General features: G+C 35.2%; 1 protein-coding gene across 1 annotated transcript in view; it reads left to right on the top strand.

The window, feature by feature from the left end:
- plekhh3 (pleckstrin homology, MyTH4 and FERM domain containing H3) overlaps nt 1–22990 on the top strand; it is an 86452-nt gene that overhangs the window by 30718 nt on the left and 32744 nt on the right. The window contains exon 3 of the mRNA XM_056453907.1: nt 20520–20608. Within this exon, the coding sequence (XP_056309882.1) occupies nt 20520–20608 (89 nt within the window). The remainder of the gene's footprint in view (nt 1–20519; nt 20609–22990) is intronic.

The raw sequence follows: 22990 nt of genomic DNA on the forward strand, positions 1-22990 counted from the left end.
CTATGGCCAATTAGGGTTATTCAATTCACCTATAGCGCATGTCTTTGGACTGTGAGGGAAACTGGAGCACCCGGAGGAAACCCACGCGAACATTGGAAGAAGATGCAAACTCCACACAGAAATGCCAACTGACCCAGCCCGGGCTTGAACCAGCGACCTTCTTGCTGTGAGGCGATCGTGCTACCCATTGCACCACTGTGATGCTTAGGTGGTTTATGAGGACATTTATTTGTAAAATGACATGAGTATGACTTGGCATTACAATGTTGATGTGGTTTATGAGGTCATGCCTTGTGTCCTCGTAATACACAATTTGTTAAAAATCATACTTAATGGAATCTTTTCATATTGAAAATTGACCACAGGATTCTTGTGAGGGTTGGGTTTAGAGGTAGGGGTAGGATAAGGCCATATAATGTTTTTTTATAGCATAAAATATATTATACCTCCGGAGAGTCCTCATAAACCACCAAAACCTACATGGGTGTGTGTGTGTGCCTTGTCTTTCATTGTGAGGACCAGATATCCCCACAAATATAGCTAAATCAGTTTTGACCTTGTGGTAACATTTTTGTCCCCATAACGAAAATGGTTCATTAATCTCATAGAATGGAGTATTCATTCATTCATTCATTCATTTTCCTTCAGTTTAGTGCCTTTATTAATCTGGGGTCGCCACATTGGAATGAACCGCCATCTTATCCAGCAAATGTTTTACACAGCGGATGCCCTTTCCAGCTGCAACCCAGTACTGGGAAACATCCATACGCACTCATTCACACACGTACACTACGGCTAGTTTAGTTTATTCAATTTACCTTTAGCGCATGTCTTTGGACTGTGGGGGAAACAGGAGTACCTGGAGGAAACCCACGCCAACATGGAGAGAACATGCAAACTCCACACAGAAACGCCAACTGACCCACCTGGGACTCGAACCAGTGACCTTCTTGCTGTGAGGGGACAGTGCTAACCACTGAGCCACGGTGTCGCCCCGAATAGAGTATTTTGAAAATATAAAAAGGTGATTGGTGTTTCCTGTGAGGCTTGGGTTGGAGTAGGGGGAACAATATACCATTTGGGCTGTGTAAAAATCATTACAATCACTGGAAACCTCCATAAAGATAACTTTACAAGTGTGTGTGACTTACTGTTTGTATTTTAGCAGTTTGAGATTTGCATGATACCTTCAGCCAGACAGTGACTAAGTGTCTTTTATCGCGTGTAGAGGTCGCTGGGTCTCATCACGGATTAGACACACACACACGTCCTGACTCCTGTCACCCAGAGTGCTTTCTGTCCCACTCAGCTGGCTGAATGTGGAATGTCTTGGCAGTATTCTTGAGTAAACCATATTATTTTTAGCAGAGGTCACTCCATCATACTGTCCTCAATCACCATATCTGAACGAGAGGATTGGCTTTGTATTCGGTTTGTATCCTCTATCTGGCCTTTTTAATTTCAAGTATTTTGTGCACGTTTGGCAGTGGATTTCAGGTCTTTCTGCTTTTGGCCAGCTGTTCTGTTCTGTCAATCCATTAGTGGGTCGACCTGACAGGTCACAGCTTGGTGCTAATGTGTTTCCCATGTTTCAGCGGTTGGACTTTCATGGTTTCTGTATTGAATTCTGCAGGTTTTTTTGCTGTTGTTTAGGGCTGTGCGATTTGGGGAAAATATCTAATTGCATTTTTTTTTGACAGACATTGCGATTTTGATTAGCGATTTTAATTTTGTAGTCAAGCTCGGTAATCTGTATCATAGCTTCTTACTGCTAAAATGCACTGAGTGTTAGTTAAAAAAAAAGGAACTGAAAAGATATCAACGTAAACATTTATTCAAATCTGTTTTAAATATTCAGAAACGAAACACTCATTTTTCTCTAGAGTAGAAACACAAATCAAATGACCTTACTGTAAACAAGTAGAACTCAAATTAGGGAGATAGTGTAACTTGTTAAAAACAAAATAATTATAATTATAAAAATACAGAACACTCAGCAAACTAACATGGCTGAAACAACTCTGAAATTGTACTTTGCTGTTGCTTGCTACTAGATTAAATGTCACTGGCAATACTTTCAGTTGTCTTTTTAGCCAGATGCTCCTCGTGGTGCTTTATTAGGTGCTGGTTGTTGAATTTCATGCTGAGGCAACAATTCTTACAAATGACCTGTGTTTGTTAGGTGACTTTGAAACCGAAATATTCCCATATCACCGATGTCCTATTTTTCTTTGATATTAATTCATCTATTAATGCTTCTGGAGCCGCAAATGCCATCATTCCACTTGTCTGTCTGTTTTTTTTAATTATTATAATTTTTTTTATAATTGTGGGTGTTCCACATAGTTTGGTTGCACAATTCTGATTGGCTGAGTGAAAGTGTGCTCACTCAATTGGCTAGTAAGACTATCACACATAGACGGCAGTCACGCATTTGCTCTGTGTGGGGGGAATTAAATAATACATATATCTTTCATATCTTAGCAATTAACTTATCGCAACTTTTCAAATTGCGATTGCATTTGATTTTGATTAATTGCAAAAACCTACTTTTGTTTTTGACTCATAAATAGGACCAGACGGAATCTGCTGACATTTTTTTTCTATTTCTGTGGAGAATTTTGTAAACAAATCTGCAGATTATGCAGAATGAGTTTAGGTGTATCGTAACTAAAAACTTAATTGATGGAAAAAATATATTTATTATTTAATGTTTACAATGCAAATCCAATTAGATTCACCTATTTGGTAAACAAAGCAAGTCTCTTATAAAATATATGTACAAAAAGACAGAAAATATTACTTTACAAACTTTATTGTAAATAAATCATATTACATTTTAATATTACTGTTATTCATTCATTCATTTTCTTTTCGGCTTAGTCTCTTTAATAATCTGGGGTCACCACAGCGGAACGAACTGCCAACTTATCAAGCATATGTTTTACGCAGCCGATGCCCTTCCAGCTGCAGCCCATCACTATGAAATATTACTATTATTATATCACAATAATATTACTGAAATTATTTAAAAAACTGATTAAATATAAATTTACACACATCTACACAAGTAAAAGCATACACTCAATTCTGGTCTAAAAATCTGCAGAAATCTCAGATTTCTGCGCGCGCAGATTCCGTGTGGGCCTACTGATGAGATATGGATTCATAGAGGTGCTTAAGAAATCAATTAGACAACCACCACATATATAAGAGTACTGTAGTTTATAGCACAACTGCTCTAAAATAAGTATTGATTTATTACAATCTTTTTAATGGTTAATCCACCAGTATGTGTAAACTCTTTAGTCACACTAGTATTTCTAATGCATATACTTATTGTTTTGATCAATGAATTTTAAAATCGACTTTTTTAGACACTCAAGTTCAGCTATTTCCCCTTTTGGTTGAGTTTTGACCTCAATTAGTTCTGATTTCTGAAAAAAATTGAATGTGCAAGCTCAAATGTGTGTATAAAAACACAGAACCATGTCATGTGCGTCATTTTTAACCTTGTTTTTCTTTTTTTTTTTTTTAGAAGCTTTGTGTGGTGAAGTATGACCATGCTTGTTGAGCACACTTTAACAAACAAACTGACATGTTGGGATTTCATGTTTTGTGTAGACTTTTCATTGACATAATGAATTTTATACTGTACAAACTTTGTTACCCTATAACACAACAAAACATTCTACCTTTTTACATGCTCATTTAGTATGTTTTACACACACACGCACGCACACACACACACACACACACAGAGAAACACACACTTTGGATTTAGCTGTCTTTCTGTTGTTTTTATATAAATGTAAGACCATCAGTCAGCTGCTGTGTATATGATTTTTGGTATATTATATAATTTATTTATTCTTGCTGAAACTGCAGAGCCAATGCTATAAAATTTTGTTCTGTGTACATGTGAATGACAATAAAGTCAAGTCTAAGTCTATATGAACCATACTATAATAAATAGAAACTAAGCCACCAAATACAACAAAACATACCTTTTTACGTGCTCATATTTAATGTTTTATAAGCTGTTTTCCTCCCACCCACACAAAACACACTTTTTTTAGCTGTCTTTCTATTCCTTTTATATAAACCATATCATAATAAATTGAAACTAATCCCAAACATAATTACAAGAAACCCTGAAAGAAACCGTTTTAGTATTAAAATATTACATATGTTTGCTTTGCAGTTGCTTAACATGGTAAAGCACACACATGAAGTGTAATCATATATATATATATATATATATATATGCAAGCAGTCAAGTGTATGCAAGCCTTCCAGCAAGGACATTGCTTGGTTAATAAATAAGCAGCACTGAATTTTTAATTGGATGAAAATCAATCATCTATTGACTACAGTTCAAAATGCCACTATGGAGAAGGGTGCTATATAGATTGTTGCCCCACAGAGAGAAGTGCACACTGAGAGTGATTAGTTGTCATGTCATGATTACTTCAGTTAAGACAGTGGCGTGTTAGCAGTTAGTGAACACATATTGTGTTCCTGTGACAGATCGATGATTTGTTCACATTTAGAAAGTCTGTAAGTACGTGTAGGAGAATGAACTAAGATTTGTTTGTTTTTTTGTAATGTAATGTGAGGTATTTTTGCTATTTCCTGCATTAAAAACAGATATTTTTGTGATGAACTGATGATTGGTTTACATTTCAAATGTGAGTGAGTGAGAAATGGATAACGGGGTCATATTAGCTTTTATCGTGGTGTTAACCATTGATTAAACAGGCTATTGATGTCTGTTACTGTAAGTCACATGGACTCGCAGTAAAGATCACACACACACACAGAAAAAAAATCCCCTTAGTGAGCGTTAATAGAGGGATGCATAAAATATGCTTTCCTTCTTTCTACCTTTCCTTCATCCCTTCATTTCTTTTATCAGTTTCCTGTCAGTGTGGGCCACACAGATGGTTTAGGTTAGCGAGCCTAGGCCGCAGAGAGCGTCAGAGAGGAAGGGTTACACACACACTGCAATGTTGCTTTCATATTAACCAGTTTGCCTGGCACTATTACCAACCCCAGAGTTTCCAGTTCCATGACGCTGTTCCACTGAAAACATACAAAACATCTGAGTTTACGCTCTCCAAGCCACAAGGCCCCCTTGCACGTTAATAGTTTCTGTTTAGTCCTTTAATATCATACACTGTTTATCTATCTGCATTATAATATGTAGAATTACACGACATCTAAAAATATATTATATTTATAATTTTAAGCTTGAAAAAAAAAGAATTATTTTCTCAAAAAGTTTTACACTTACATCAGATACAGTTGGTCAGAATTATTAGCCCCCCTTTGAATTTTCTTTTTTCTTTTTTAAATATTTCCCAAATGATGTTTAACAGAGAAAGGAAATTTTCACGTTTCACATATATTCTTTATTTTTATATATATATTTTTTTTCAATATTCTACAGAAGAAACCATTGTTATACAATAACTCGCCTAATTGAACAAATTCCAGGGTAAGGCTAATATATGCGCTGCCCTTTAATGCATTTAAAAAGATTTGCCACCGACAAAGAGGTTTTAACAAAAGTACCGCCTATCAACAAACGTCTATTATATTCAATACGCGCATTAAACTATTTTATTAAACTCACCCACTGATCACTACCGGTCAAAAGTTTGGGGTCAGTTTATTTATTTTTTATTATTATTACTTTTATTTAAAAATCTAATTAAAATTATTCTGTTCATCAAGGCGGCATTTATTAAATATTCAAAAATTGTTATACTTATTATTAAATATTTATTTATTACTTACTGTATGCAGTTTCAAATGAAATTATTACTACTTGTTGCTTTTATTACTGTTACCAGTAATATCTTTATTACTCTTAATAAGAGCGATTTCTGAAGGATCGTGTGACTCTGAAGACAGAAGTAATAAAGCTGAAAATGCATCATCGCGTTCGCAGCCCTCAAACTTTTGGTTTGGTTTTCAGAGCTGCTGCAAACTCCAGTAATAAACAGCGCTCATCAGTGCAATGTGCGGGGTTGGATAGTTTCATTTTTGTGCAGAGGGGGACTTTAAATTTGATTGACAAACTTACAATAGCTAAAGTGTTGTGTTAATCATTAACATTAAATTACATTCATAAATTTTTTTTCTTTGCTGCTATCTCCGTGGTCTCTGGCCAGGGGGAGGCTAAGCCTTCCCCAGCCTTACACACGCTCCGCCTATGCTAATTACCCTAACCTGCCTAGTTAACCTAATTAACCTAATATTTACTTATTAAATTAATAATTTGGGGGAAAAGAAGAAAAAAGGGGGTATAGAATTATGTAAAAAAACAAGTGAATAAATAAATAAAATAAGATATACATACACGTCAGCAACAAAACTTTGTACATGTAGGGAGTGATCCTTCCGATTTTAAACTAACAGAAAAGTTCAGGTCTATGGGATGTTGCATATTTGATCCATTTTTCTCAGAATGAAATAAATTGTTCCATTTCTGATTTACAAATGCTGTAATTTGCTCCATTTTTATAAATTTCCATTGTAATGTCCTTCCATGCATTTAGGATAGGACTTTTTTGTTAATGCTCTTTTTGTCAGCCACCGACAAGATATTCATTAAATACTATTAAATACGAATTCATTAAATCTCTTTTTAACCATTCCTCAGGTATGTCCAAAACAGTGATTCACAATTAAAGGGTATTACAGATTCAAAGATATTTTGTAAGGCATTGTGTATTTCTTTCCAATATTTTTTTTTAATAGCCGAGCAGTCCCAGAAAATGTGGTAGTGATTCACCTTATGATTCCCACATTTTCTCCAGCATATAGACTAATTTTCAGCATGGTGTGATTACTGGGAGGGTGTGATTTAAAAAAAAAAACAAAAAAAAAAAAACCTTATTAATTTCTTCCAACCAAATACCCTGCATTTCTGTGATTTAGAACATTGGCCTGTTTTAATGGAATTGCTGGATTGAAAAGTTATGAGTTTAAGTAAATTGTTAATGTTTGTGTCATTCTATGAGGAACTTTTCTTTCAAAGTTCTAAAAAAATATTGTCGAACAGAGGATTCAAAAATGGCAATTGGTCAGAACTACTTTAAAGATCAGGGTTATTCCAACTATTTTTCTTCTTAAGTTAAAAACTGTTTTTTTTTTTTGTTTGTTAATCTTTACATCTGAAAATGTCACCCTTTTGATAACACGCAATAAAGTTATGAAGACATTTCTTCCTATTCTAAGGAAAGAATTTTGAGACTTGGAGATTAGATAAGGTTGGTTATGTAAAACACTGTAACAAGCTACACACTTGAACTTGGATTGCCAAGCTATGTTTTTGTTGTCGAACGATGACCAGATGTTACGTGTTAATCAATTACTATATTGTAGTCTTTAAACAATAATGTTAAATGGTTTTGGAGTTGGGAACATTTTTTTTTTATATTTGAAAGACATTTGTTACGTTCACCATGGCTTTTATTACATTTAAAAAAATCATTTATTTATGTAATGTTATTCAATTTCAGTGTCACACGATCCTTAAGAAGTCATTTTAATAAGTTCTGTGCTCAATAAAAAGTGTTTTGGTTATTAATATTTAAAACAATTTACTTCCAGATGACTTGGGATTTAAGCCCCAAAATTTGTATCTGTGAGTTTTGTGAAAAAAAACAACAACAGTAGAGATTTCTTGAGGCAACTTTGCTTTCACTTCCATAAGCACACACAATTTGCCTATTTTCCTATACTCCGCCATCAAATCAGTGCTCACTGCTCAGTGTGTTTCATTTTACAACTGTTACGATATCAACTGCCCTTTCCAGTCCTTCCTGTTCTCTCTTCCTCTCCCTTTTTTGAACCAGTCGTGGAATGAGTTGAAACTGATGTCTCGGTGTGTCAGTAAAGTCAACATCTGACTTGACTGACACTTGCTTAGATATTTCGTCTAGGCTGCTCTATCTTGTATTTCTGTTTATTTGTACTTCTCTCTTGCTGTTCCTCCATGTCTACATTTGGGGAATTTGGTGCACTCGTTTTCTATTATTGCTGTCATGTAATCCTGTGTGACAAATTGCTTCCTGCTCTGCGTCTTGCAGGAAGTCGACTGGTAGGCCCCTCATACAGACTCTGGGAAAAGAGTGGGCAGCGGTGGGTCGGGTCGGGATGGGTTTGATTGGACAGCTGTGGAAAGCCTACAGACCCCCCTATATACACACACAGACTTATCTCGCCCCCCCTACAGTCACACTACAGCAGTCCAAACCTGCGTTCCAGCTGTGACTGCTGAATAAAGCTCTACTTTACAGTTTCCAGACTTAAACTTCAAACACGCCTCCACTTCCAGCACATTCTCGCTCACACAACACAAATCTGCCTATAAATTTCAGCTTTCAGTCTCCCTAAGGAAAGAAAATGACAAATTGGACCTCTAAATGTCTTAGCTGATTCTCTTCTTAGCTGAAACGTTTGAGTAAAGCAGAAATTGAGTGTTTTTTTAAATTTTTAGGAATGTATGTAAGCAATGGCTGTTTTCATCCAATCTGTGCAATAAATCATACTAATGGCCTGTATCCACTGAGTGGTACGGTACGGTTCGGTAAGCTTTTATGGCCGTTTCCACTATCAAAAGGTGCCAAAAAGCGAACCGTACCGAACCACTTTTAGGGTACCCTTTTGTAATGGTACCTAGCACAACAAAAGGGTACCAAAAGGCGGAGCCAGACGTGCAACTGAATGCTATTGGTTTACAGAGTTACGTCACCAGCATGTGCACAAGTGAAAATTAAAACAAAGGAAGTGCCATTTTTTAAATACACAGCTGAGACATTACACTGTAATAATATATCCATATAGTAATGAGCCATGGTCGACCAGAGCTCAAACAGACCTTGTCGTCGTCTTTGTGAACAGCCACAAAGCCTAGAAGAACAAAATCTGCAGTGTCCTAATGTTGTTTTACGAGGCCGTCTAAAAACGCGAGCGGTTCCACTTTCTCGCGTGCGCTAGCGTGCATGTCTATATTTGAAATAACGAACTTCTTGAACTGATGATAATAAAGTTTATGTGATCCATTGACGTGCTTCTGACATCTGATCCTTTCAGAAACGGACAAACGCAAGAGTGAAGCGCGAAAAAAACAAAAGAGAAGCCGGGAAAAAACAAAAAACAAAAGAGCAAATGATTGTTTCAGCAACCTAAAAGATGAACAAACTGCCATGTTTAACTATTATCATCGCCTTTGGACTATTATGAAGTCGGAATGACTTTCTAACAAAGGTTACATGTGCTAAATATTGATTATCGGCACTTTAAACATGTAAATAAAGGATTATTCACAGTATTTTGAAGTGCTTATGATAACAATACACAAACAAAGCATGTTCATTATCACAATATATTGAATTCTTGAATATCAGCACATGTCTAGTTCTGTTCTGTAGTTTCTTGGCATTTGTTTTATAGGTATAATTATGCAATTGCACTTTGATTTCTCCAAATGAATTTCAGTAGCAACATCTGGGACAATGTTGAAACTACAAATGAGAACACCATAAAGTCTCTTGAGCAATCAAACATCAGCGTCTCAAAACATTCATTGGGCTCACTCATTATCTCATCATGATATACGTTATAGGTTTAAAAATGATCACACCTATATCCCAGCTAACATTTTTGTGTTTAATAGACATCTAATAGACATCTAAACGTAGACAGCTTTTCTAAAACAAGGCTAAACTTGGGCTATCAGTGAAAATTTAATAGACATCTAATAGCCCAAAACTAGACTAGTGGTCAACAAGACAGATTAGACAGATTTTATATGTGTAGTCGTTCATTTCTGTTTATTTGATGACTAGTCTAGTTTTGGCCAATTCTTTGACGTCTATTAGATTTTCAATGACAGCCCAAATTTAGCATTGTTTTAGCCAAGATGACTATGTTTAGACATCTATTAGACATCTTTTAAAAACAAAAAGTGCTTGCTGGGATCATTCAAGTCAGAATAGCATGCCTTTTGAGGAAGTATTAGTTTCTTTATCCTCATTTGGGACGGTCGAGTCATAATGCGTACTGTAGGCTTGGCCTGGTGCCATGCTGATGTCACTGTGCCTCACTCTTATCCAATATAATAGATCAAACAGTCACACCACGCCAAACCCTGGGTTTTATCAGTGCCTTCATGTGAAGGTGTGGCATTTCAAGTTTAGACACACAATAAATGCGCAGACACGTGTGTGTGTGTGTGTGTGTGTGTGTGTGTGTGTGTGTGTGTGTGTGTGTGTGTGTGTGTGTGTGTGTGTGTGTGTGTGTGTGTGTGTGTGTGTGTGTGGTGTGTGTGTGTGTGTGTGTGTGTGTGTGTGTGTGTGTGTGTGTGTGTGTGTGTGTGTGTGTGTGTGTGTGGTGTGTGTGTGTGTGTGTGTGTGTGTGTGTGTGTGTGGTGTGTGTGTGTGTGTGTGTGTGTGTGTGTGTGTGTGTGTGTGTGTGTGTGTGTGTGGTGTGTGTGTGTGTGTGTGTGTGTGTGTGTGTGTGTGTGTGGTGTGTGTGTGTGTGTGTGTGTGTGTGTGTGTGTGTGTGTGTGTGTGTGTGTGTGTGTGTGTGTGTGTGTGTGTGTGTGTGTGTGTGTGTGTGTGTGTGTGTGGTGTGTGTGTGTGTGTGTGTGTGTGTGTGTGTGTGTGTGTGTGTGTGTGTGTGTGTGTGTGTGTGTGTGTGTGTGTGTGTGTGTGTGTGTGTGTGTGTGTGTGTGTGTGTGTGTGTGTGTGTGTGTGTGTGTGTGTGTGTGTGTGTGTGTGTGTGTGTGTGTGTGTGTGTGTGTGTGTGTGTGTGTGTGTGTGTGTGTGTGTGTGTGTGTGTGTGTGTGTGTGTGTGTGTGTGTGTGTGTGTGTGTGTGTGTGTGTGTGTGTGTGTGTGTGTGTGTGTGTGTGTGTGTGTGTGTGTGTGTGTACACTCCAGCATATGTATACGTGAATAAGTTGCGAGGTTTAAACGACATGTGACCTGCTTTGTGTCGATCGGGAGCTGGTATTGTTAGGTAATCAGCGATATGTACTTGTGTTGCATGTTATCTGGTTCAGAGGGTCCAAGGTGCTTATATTGATCTTGAGTGGCTCATTCACTCAGAAGGGCACCAGTGTTTAGACAGCCAAAGGCCAACTACTGTAACCCTCACTTCCTGCCTAACTATATTTCCTGAAAGAAAAGGTCAGATAATAGATTCTTATGATCATGCCTGCAGTTTTAACAGCATGTTTTTGAGACCATTCTGCTGTTAAGAGGTATTATTCACTATATAGGCATCTCGACTCTGATCTGTGGTTCTTATCTTTAGGTCTGTATAGGTGTTTTAGATCAAAGACTTGTTTTTCTTGTTCATTTAATCTACAATATTAGTAAATATGAAATTCTTCAGGTTCTCCATTTGTTTTGTATGTCTATTCTTTGTTTTGTTTTGTTTTATTATGTTTTAGATGGCTTATTTTATCTTTTCTCATTCAAGCTGTTTGTTCATTTCATTTATTTTATTGTTCGTTTTGTTTAGTGTTTGTTTGTTATTGCTTTTAGTTGTTTATGTACATTGTTTGTTTTGTCTATCCTGTAAAATGTAATAAACTCTCAGAAATAAAGGTACACGAGCTGTCACTGGGGTGGTAACTTTTCAAAAGGTACACATTTGTACTTAAAGGGTCCACTTTAGTACCTCAAAAGTATATATTGGTACCTACAAATTTTAAGAGGAACACTTTTGTACTTTTTAAGTACTAATATGTACCCTTAAGGTATTAATATATGAACCTTTTGGTACAAATTTGTACCTTTTGAAAAGGTACCACCACAGTGACAACTCGCGTACCTTTATTTCTGAGAGTGTAGGGTGAGGAAAAGGATTGCCTTAACATTTCTAAGTAGTGTATTAATTTTAAGTGAGCATAACTTAAAACAGTTTGTATTTACAATAAAAAAAGTAAACTTCTTGACCATTGACTCAAAATAATTAGTTGTGTTTATAAACACTTTTTATTAGTGTTTACATCACTAGGAAAATTTTAGGAAACCGATTGCCTAAAAATGATCAAGTAACCTGAACAAAAAAACAACAACAGTATAACACTTTATAAGTATTTTTCAACCAAGGTTTAATGTAGTAATAATAACATTAGTATTATTATTATTTTTATTAATAATAATAATGATGATGATGATGATGATGATGATGATAATGATAATTATAATTATAATGATAATAAAAATGATGAATAACATTTTTATATAATACGATTTATTTATTATTATATAAATATAATTTTATTGATTATTATGTAATTTTTATAATATCCTTTATTAAATAATCATACATTATTAAATGTATTAATATTAATATATTGTAATATATTTATATATTTATAAATTTCAAACATCAAAGAATTGGAAAGCTCTCAGATATATTATGCTCATGTCTGATTATGCTTAAGTTTTAATTCTTCCACCTGTTTCCTCAGTTCCCTCATGTCCATTCTCTATCATAAACATGCTTTTGACACATGACCACTCAAAAGCTGTAAATACAGATTTAAGTAATCTTGACTTACAATAATATATTTAGTTGAACAACTTAATGTGCTAAAATGTTGGGATTACTTGTTTAAATATTGTAAGGTGAACAAACATATTCATAATAAGTTAACTGCACTTAATTTTATAAAAACAGCTATTGCTTTTTACAGTGTAGTTTACTCGTTATTACCTGTAGTTAATTTATTTATCGATCTATTCTTTTTCTTTTATAATTTGTTAGTTAAATCTTTTGTTTGTTCATTTGATCTACCATTTGTTTCTTCTGTTTATTGTTTGTTTGTTTAATTTTATTATGTTTTGGTTCGCTTGCTTTATCTGTAGTTTTCTCATTCTAGCTGTTGTTTGTTCATTTAACTTATTGTTTGTTTTGTCTATCGTTTGTTTGTTTGTTGTAGGTTTCATTTGTTTATTTTAATTGATTGATTTGTGGTTTGTTTTGTCTAGTTTATTTGTTATTAACTGTAGTTCGTTTATTTCATCTATCTATTGTTTTTTTCTATCATTTTTGCTTGTTAATTTTTTTGTTTGTTTATTTGATCTGTTTTTTTTCTGTCTATTGTTTGTTCATTTGAATTTATTATATGTTTTGGTTCGTTTGTTTTATCTGCAGTTTTCGCTTTCTAGTTGATGTTTGTACATTTTTCATTTTATGGTTTGTTTGGTCTAGCATTGGGTTTATTTGCTAGTTATTGCTTTGTATTTGTTTATTTTAATTGATTTTGTTTGTTTTGTCTACAGTTTATTCGTTATTAACTGTAGTTTGTTTATTTTATCTATCTATTGTTTTTCTACTATCATTTGTTTTGTTTGTTAAATCTTTTGTTTGTTCACTTGATCTATCATTTGTTTCTTCTGTCTTTTGTTTGTTTGTTTTATTTTTATTATATGTTTTGGTTCACTTGTTCTATCTGCAGTTTTCTCATTCTATTCTTTGTTCGATTAATTTTCTGGTTTGTTTTGTCTATCGTTTGTTTGTTATGGCTTTCATTTGTTTATTTTAATTGATTGATTTGTTGTTTATTTTGTCTAGTTTATTCGTTATAAGCTGTAGATCGTTTATTTATCTATCTATTGTTTTTCTTCTATCATTTGTTTTGTTCAAATCTTTTGTTTGGTCATTTGATCAATGATTTGTTTCTGTTGTCTATTGTTTGTTCGTTTTGTCACTTGTTCTGTCGTTTGTTTCTTCATTTTACCTATCATTTGTTCTGTCTGTAATTTATTTGTTGTGATTTATTGTTTAAACTTTTTTACCAAGAAATCACTTTGTTTTCTCCTTAGCTCTCAAAACATTGCTGGTGCACAATGTCAGCCTTCTCTTGTTGTTTCGCCACAGTGTCACATACTGTACACGCTGCATGTGGATGCTGCTGGAAACAGGCTTTAGATTATAGTTCTCCGTGTTTTAGAGCACGCTGTACGTTGAGCATTGTGAGCTCCTGTACTGTCACGTCCCGTACAGAGGTAAGAGATAATCCAGTGAGTCAGTGTTTCATATCTCTCCACAGCCTTTAAATGAAATGAGGCGTGCGCTGATTTCGACCTGGATCAGTCATCGCCCGCTGCTCCGGTTTTTCAGTTTAGCCCCAAAAATATCTATCTTTTTAGGTCACCATAACAGACTTCCCTCAACCCCATGTGCATTAAAACATTTTTAGTTTTACTGATAGTCTAGACAGATAGTAAAACATTTCTAGCCTCCCAGACATGAGTCATAAAGCTCATCTCCCATTTTTATACGCCATAACCATCCATAAGATATCTTACTGCCCTCTAAAGTCTCTATATAGTTAAGCATGTTTATCTGTATCTGGTCTCATTCCAGCAGCCTCTAGCAGAGATAGACCTCGGCTCGTTTTATCGCTGTATGTGTGTGTGTGTACTGTACAGCATGTGTGTTAATGCTGTCTAGATTAGGATGAGGGTTATTCTCATGCCTGAAGCACTGAGATTTTTTTGATTGTTAAAACTGGATCGTTGATTTTGATTTTACTCTGATCCATGAACCGGTTCTGACTGGCTGACTCCAGCTTGTGCAAACGGAGGCTTCCTCTTTTTGTGCTGCCTGCCTCTCTCTCTCTTTCTCATTCCCTCTCTCTATGTTTCTGATGGATGTCTGTAAACTCTTGACTCTGTCTGAGCTTTAACTTAAATTAGAGACTGATGCAAATCCGCAGGGATCTACCAGTGCATCTCTATTACACGCATGCACTTGTAAACAGACCTGTAAATAAATGTACAGCACATCGATACGCTTGGAGATATTCAAAGATCACAGAAATGCTCAGACGTAAGGCTATCGTGTCTGAGGTCAATGAAGAGGCAGCTTACTTTAGGGCTGATTGGCAGGCTTCAAAATACAGCATCGGAAAGATGGTTGCGTTTGTGCATATTTTACCCAAATTTGGCTGAGCATTTTCTTCTTGGTGTTTTTGCTTTATTTTGACAGGAAAATATTTAGACAGGAAGTAAAGTGGGAGAGAGCAGCTGAAATGGCATACTTGCTTACTGCCTATTGCCCACTATACCCATATCATAATTGTTTTCATCACTCTCTCTCTCCTCTCCACCAATCAACTGGTGTGTGGTGTGCAGTCTGGTGCATCTTGGCTGCCGTCGAGTTATCTAGGTGGATGCTGCACACTGGTGGTGGATGAGGAGATTCCCCACAAAACTGTGTAAAGTGCTTTGAGTGTCCAGAAAAGCGCTATATAAATGTAAGGTATTATTATTTTTATTATTATTATTATATATTTTTGTTATTGTTGTTATTATTATTATTATAAAGGCTAATACATATTTAATAGTGTGTAAGGCACTATACAATTATTCAAAGGGTAGTGTGCTACAATGTTGTCACATTAGCATGTAGCCTACGTGATTGTATTACTGTGGCAACATTTGATTTAACTAATAAATTTTTTTAAAAATGTACATGGATGAATCAATACTTCCTGCTACCCTTTTTTATACAAAAACCTTTGTATACAAATGCTATTACTTTTCAGTTCTATGAAATTATTTTTAAACGAAATACATTTAACATAATTGAAGCATTCAATATTTTGCTCTTTTCAGCAAACATTTATTGAAATCTTAGATTAAAAGTAAAAAGTTCAATTGCAGGTGTAACTTTAATAAATAAGCACAAGTCATGAATTATAATCATCAATGATCCCTACAAACATCTTTAGAAAAATTCACTTTTTTTTGGTGAGCATTTGTTATAAAACACTGTACATTGATTTTGACAACTAAGTGTTTATACAAAACTGCAGAAATATAATGTTATAGTGATCTGTGTGTCGAGAGTGCGTTTACTCCTCGATATGCATGCCTATGTTTTACGTCTCACGTATCATAGTCATGTATCACTTTGACCTTTATCACGATTTATCATAACTTGTATATACTTTCATTTTAAGATATCAATTAGATTCAAGTGAATGAAAGAGCACAAATGATGATGCAACTAATGATCTCTAGTGCTTTGGGAAACAGCTAGCCTATTGGCATAATGTGCACATTGTACATACTGGATACTGCAGAAATAGTACAAGTTGTATGATAGTATGACATTTTAAAGGGAAAAGTCCACTAGTCAGAACTTGAATGATTTAAACAGCTTTTAGAGTGTATAAAAAAATGCAAAGCACAGTTATTCACCCAAGTCTACTATGTGGAAGTAAGCTGTTTTGGCGATTGTTTTAGGACTTTATAGTAATTTGCTTGCACTCTATAAAATTTTGGGTTGTCCTAACCCAACACTGGGTCAAATATGGACAGATCCAACATTGGGTTGGGTTATTGGGTTATGACAACCCAGCATTTTTTAGAGTGTATGGGAAAATGACTGTGAATAATAAAAAAACAGTAAATGGTTAAGTGGTCAAATATTATATTATATTATATTATATTATATTATATTATATTATATTATATTATATTATATTATATTATATTATATTATATTATATTACAAATGTTTTACATCAAGCAGAATAATGATCAGTTTTATTTTAATGGCTAAAAATCATTGGAAGTGAAAGACGTTTCTGGACTTTTAATTTGTAATGGATAAAGGTCAATAAATGATTTTTAGACAACCTCAGAATGAATATCTTTCATACTGAGCATTATAATTGGACAAGTATCAATCCTTTCAGTGATGATATGATTTCTTTGATTAACCAAGATGTTCTTCCTGAACCATCAGCAGAAGGAAATGGGTTTTCACCAATTTTTCAACTTGATTGACTCAACAATTGGGTAATTTGGGTTAGACATAAGCTAGTCCAAATAATTAGTGCCAAGTGAAGTTCTCATCTCAGATAACAGGAATGTCTCATTTGATTAATCAACACGCTGTCAAATTAAATTTCGCTGATGCGGCACTCTCTCTCTCTCTCTCTCTCTCTCTCTCTTTCTGTTCGTGTGTGTGTTTTAGGCTGTCTAAGTGCCAGTGCTATCAGAGTGATTATCTATCCGTCACTGTCTGCTTCAAGGTGCTTGTGCTCCCAGCATTCCTCAAATCATCTATCATTTGCTAATGCTAACTAATGACCTCCTCTGACTAATCTTTTACCTTTTCATTACAAGCTGTTATTGTGCTCTTAGCAAGAGTGTTTTTAATCCAACTGTGTAAGAGGTCATTTAACAGACACTTTTGACCTTGATTTGTCCATTCTGATGATAGTATGACTCCTTTGCATTATTCAAACCAAATTTAATAACCAGTTTATTTTATACCATGACAATGAATTCATTCATTTAACATTGCAATAAAAAAGGTCCAGTTAAGATTCTTCATATGCTATGTTTACACAACAGCAGAATACAGTTGTCAGTTCTGTTTTGAAGCCATTAATATGGTTTCATTCATGCACATTTTGACTCTTTAGGGGTGTGACAAGCACATTTTGTAACAGAGCTCCCAACCATACATTTTCAAGACTCACAACCATATTTTTGGTCAAGCTCTGCTTTGTGAATGGAACCAGTCTGGACAACCATAGTCTGTCAGGTCACACATTGCAAAAAAACCTCTGCGAGCCACACAAACACACACACATCTAGTGTGTTTTGGGTGTTCGTTTGTGGTTTCAGTAATGTTTCTTCTACAACATAAACCACAAAGACTCGCACCCCTATTTCATTATCGAGCAAAACATTAAACTGTCTTTAAGTTGTGTTTACCACAGACATTATGTTTCTTATCAGTTGAAAAAGCCCATTGTAAAACCCCATAGGGAAATCTCAAGGGAACCAAAAGTGAATTATTCCTCTGGGTCCTGATGCCATTCTGCACCGCTTTCTAAATGATGAAAGTTTAACAGGTCACACAGACGTATTGTGAGCCCTGAGCTTATTAATCTTTTGTTGAACTCATAGGTTTACGCTAATATTTTTTTAGCAGGCATATTTTTGTTATGCTTAGTGCTTGCTTTGCAATGAACTATATTGTCTCTATATTTGTTAAATTGATAGTTCTGTATTTGGCTGTAATTTATCATTTGTCTGGAATTCACCACTTTATGGGATTGCAGTTCTTTTTCTTTATTAAAGCACTTAGATACATTTGTTTTTGTGTGCAGTTTTGTTAGCGGTGGTCAATTATGGGAAAAATCATAATCACGATTATTTTGGTCGTAATTGTAATCACGATTATTCAAAACGATATACAGTTGAATTCATTATTTGCCCTCCTGTGGTGTGTGTGTGTGTGTGTGTGTGTGTGTGTGTGTGTGTATATGTATATGTATGTATTTCCTAGAATATTTGTTTTCTTCTGGAAAAAGTCTTATTTGTTTTATTTTGGCTAGAATAAAAGCAGGTTTAAATATTTTGAAACCTATTTGAAAAAATCTTCTCTTCCTTAAACAGAAATTGGGCGAAAAATATAAAGGGCCGCTAATAATTCAGGAGGGCTAGTAATTCTGACTTCAACTGTGTATATATACAGTTATTTTCCTCCCTGTAAATAAGGAAAGGGAAATAAATAAAATAGAATAAAATATGAAACAAACTGTGCTTTAAGCATCTTCACTATAGGAAAAAAAGTTTAATTACATTTACAAAAGTCCTTTAGTCAAGAGCAGTGAGTGATTTTCTCCTTTTGTTGTTTGATTAATGATAACAGTCGACAGCAGGAATATTGCATGCTGTCACTTTAAGAGCAGTAGTATTTATGGTTTCACTTTTACATGTCTTCTGATTCTCAACTCGTTTGTTTATTACATAAATGAGGGGTAATATGAATAATCACTAAACACTGCATGTTGACACAAATTTGCATGTATTAAAGTGACTTTAGATGTGTGTGCTCTGCTCGTCTCTTTCGTGCTTTTAAAAGCAAAAATATTATGAATGTACATTAATGAATGATGCGCATCCCGTGCTGCAAATGTTACATCACAGTACATGCTTTTAATAATTTTCACTGAGCTTTGCAGAGCAACAAATGTGCACAACTGGAAAAGGGGGCGGTATATGATGCAATAATCATTTTATCTCTATTAATGTTTTTTACATAACGTTAGAAGCCAAAAATCGAAACTGAATTTCGTTTAATTGCACAGCCCTAATTTTTGTGTAGTTCGTAATATTGTGGTTCAGCTTGTACAGTAGCTGGTTGGATTGGTTCATTGCTTATTAACTAGGCCCACACGGAATCTGTGCGTGCAGATTTCTGCAGACTTTTTAGCCCAACGTTGAGTCTATTTTTGAAACTTGTGTTAATATATATTTGTTTAGTTATTATAGTCATTTCAGTTGAATTCTAGACTAATATGCGAATGTTTGAGTTATTCATTTACAATACAGTTTATAAAGTATTATGCTCTGTCTTTTAGTAGATATATTACATGGGAGACCTGCTTTGTTTACCAAACAGAATTAGATTGGATTTACATTGTAAACCTGAAATAAAAAAAGTTATTATTTGGTAACGCTTTATTTTGATGGTTTGAGTATTAGTAGACTGTCTGCTTAATATCTGTTGATACTGCTGCTAAACAGACATTTAACTGACTATAAGCAACTTTACAAGTACATGTCAACTTACACTAACCCCAACCTAACAGTCTACTTATAATCGAAGGAGAATTAATTGACATGATGCAATGTAACTTAAATTCAACAAACAAACCATCAAAAATAAAGTGTGAGCTATCATTTTTTATTTCATGCTTTAAGGTGTTAGTTGCTATACTCTCTAAATCACTCCGCATAAATTTGCTAATTTTTTTGAAACCTCTGTGAAGAAATAGCAAATAAAATGTCAGCAGATTCTGTCTGGCCCTGCATATAACTTAAAGTTTGGGTACGTCTTTTAAACAGTTTGCACGTTCAATATTGAAGCTTCTAACAGGCATTTTGAGATTCACAATTTCACATCTATAAGTAAATGTGGTGGTCAATCCCAGACATTGAGAATGTAAACATCACGCTAATTTAGATAATTTATTAGGCCTATTGGATGAGGACAGTCCTAACTATAGTGTTTTCTTTAATTAATGTAATTTCTGGTGAACGATGACTTGATATTTTCTTGCCCCTAGACCACTCTTTTTATTCTTGAGTCTTCCTAGTTCCCTCTTTGCGTGCGAGTGTCCTTGGCGTCTCTTAGTCACGTTTATTTTCAGTCTTTTCCCTGGCTGCCAGACCGATAAAGCTCTGCCCTGCCTGGCCATGGTGGTGGAGGGATGTGTGTGTGTGTGTGTGTTGTGTTTGTGTGCTAGATGTGAAATGTCTGCATATGTGAAGTGGATTTGTGCTATGTTGGGGTCTGTTTTAGCAGCCGAAGTGTGATGTTGACCCCAACTTCCCTCAAGGTGTGTGCGTGTGTGTGTATATTTTGGGGGCTAGGGAGGGGGTTGTACAGTACTTACTGGATTACAGTAGGCACATTGCTGACGTCTGTGTTGTGTGTTCATATTCCTCAGTCTGTCGGGAGTTCCTGAGGAGAAAAGAAGTCTGATCACACAGAAGACTAAGATGACGATGGATGAAGACCCTGAGGTGGTCGTAAAGGGTGAGGAAGAAATTCTGCTTAATACCCTGATCAATTCATATGTGTTGTTTGTTTTCATGTCTGTCCATTTAATTTGACTTGTCTCTTAAAATCAGATTGATCTGAATTGAATCGTGTCGGTATGGTTTTAATCAGTGGTGTAAAGTAACAAATTACAAATACTTAAATGACTGTAATTGAGTAGTTTTTCTCAGCAAATGTAATTTACTAAGTAGTTTTAAAATGTGTAGTTTTACTTTACCTTGAGTACATTTGTAGTGCTGTATCGGTACTTTTACTCCACTACTTTCCTTCTACCTGCAGTCACTACTTTATTTTTTCTTGTCTATGGGAATTAGAAAAATCAGTGCTGTGATTCCCGTCCAATCAGATCGCACATAAAAAGTAAATTGCATCATACTAAACAACCTCAAAACGTGGGTGATTTTTATAAATTTAGCAAACTGTTTGGAAGCATTAAAAATGTCCAATATACATGTCCAATATATTTACATTCAATGACCCAGAGACTGTTTAGATGCATGTCACTGAGAAGTATGTATGATGACTGAAATGGCCTTAAACTAACCAAATTCACTACAGAATATTACGTTTACACACACATTCACAAATTGCATGTAAAAGCATCAGCTTTTTACAGCATAATACTCGGTACTCACCACTCTTGATTATATTTGAAAGGACTACTTTTACTCATACTTTGAGTAATATTTACAACAGATACTTTTACTCGCACTAAGTTTTTGGGTAAGTGATGGTACTTTTACTTGAGTATGATTTTTCAGCTCTCTTTCCACCTCTGGTTTTAAATCATGTATACATTTAGACGACCATTTCCAAGGCTGAATATTGTTCACACTTTATGATACTGAGGTCATTTATATTTGAATTTGAATGTAGTGAGTTCAGTATAAACCTGGGTGCAGCACAATAAACAATGTCTACACACATGCATGCTTGGCTATCTAAAATGTTAGATTTTGCTGTATTTGGATTAACCATTTTTAGGTGGCTCGCCAATGTATTAGATGACTTTATTACATAAAATAAGTACGCTGACCAAAGTTCTTACAGGGAGAAGACTTTATTGAAGACAATGAGTAGTACAGTTCCTCAGCAGTGATGTAACTTAACCCAAAGTACTGTCTGTGAGACACTACTTTATAACAAAGGGTATGCCCCCTTGGAGATTACCCAACTCTTGAGTTCCTGCTGGCCATTTGGTTCACACCTTTTCAGATGCAGATACTTTTTTGCATATGAAACGAGACATAAAATCTATCAAAAGGGAGAGATGCTATAATTATAATTACTGTAGATTAAACCAGACTGATAATAAAATGGACTAAATGCTGATTTATACTTTTGCATCGCGCGATCAGCGTGACGCATGCCTTGCGTGTAGCAGTGCATTTACACTTCTGCATGCTATTTGTGTTGCTCTGCGATAACACTTCCTAAACGCTGGCTGGCAGTAGGTTTTTATGTTCCTCTGTGTCGAGTTTCTTCGTGAGTGTTTTGTTTTTTCTGAATGCTACAAGTAGCTCAAACTCGCTCATTCAGAGGCGGGAACCAGCGTACATGCAACAGCTTTAATCATAAGGTAAACACAAAACAAAAGTTTCTATCTGGAGCTCCTTCACGGGACTCGACATTTGTAAACACTTGCTTCATCGGACTCACGGCTATCAGCACCACCCATGCTTTTTACCACTACCAAGCCGACCAATCACAGAGCTTGCACTATGCGTCATTGCGATTTATATTGCGATTAATGCTGCATTAATTTGATCCAAAATACAGAAAAAGAATAATATTGTAATATTCATTCTTTTTTCTACTAGTGGACATATAATGTCATTTATTTTTGTGATGATTGCAGCATCATACACTCCAGTCTTCAATGTCACATCATGCAGTCATTAAGAATAACTATTATGGAAGCCACAATAATCACAATAAGAATTATTTTTTTTCTTTCATATACATATATATAGTGCAAAAGAGCACCAATTATTTGACATTGCATTCAGAATGAGTAAATGCTTAAATACTTTATTTTCTGCCGTCATTTACTCACACTTTGTTTGTTCCAAATCTATTTGTTTTTCTTTCTGCTGTTGAACACAAAATGCACAAAACTCCAAAACGCATAAATAAATAATTAAATAATTGAGCCAAATATAACAAATCATTTTTGTCAGCTTTCAATTGAGAGACAGTTTTGAATCCTGTCTGCAGCCACACACACACACACACACACACACACACACACACACACACACACACACACACACACACACAGAGTAGTGTTATCACAATACTGAATTTCGGTACCAATCGGTACTATAATCGCGTTCCTAAACAGCGCTGATTTGCCAT

The sequence above is a fragment of the Danio aesculapii genome, chromosome 3 (genome assembly GCF_903798145.1).
Source record: "Danio aesculapii chromosome 3, fDanAes4.1, whole genome shotgun sequence".
Classification (NCBI taxonomy): domain Eukaryota; kingdom Metazoa; phylum Chordata; class Actinopteri; order Cypriniformes; family Danionidae; genus Danio; species Danio aesculapii.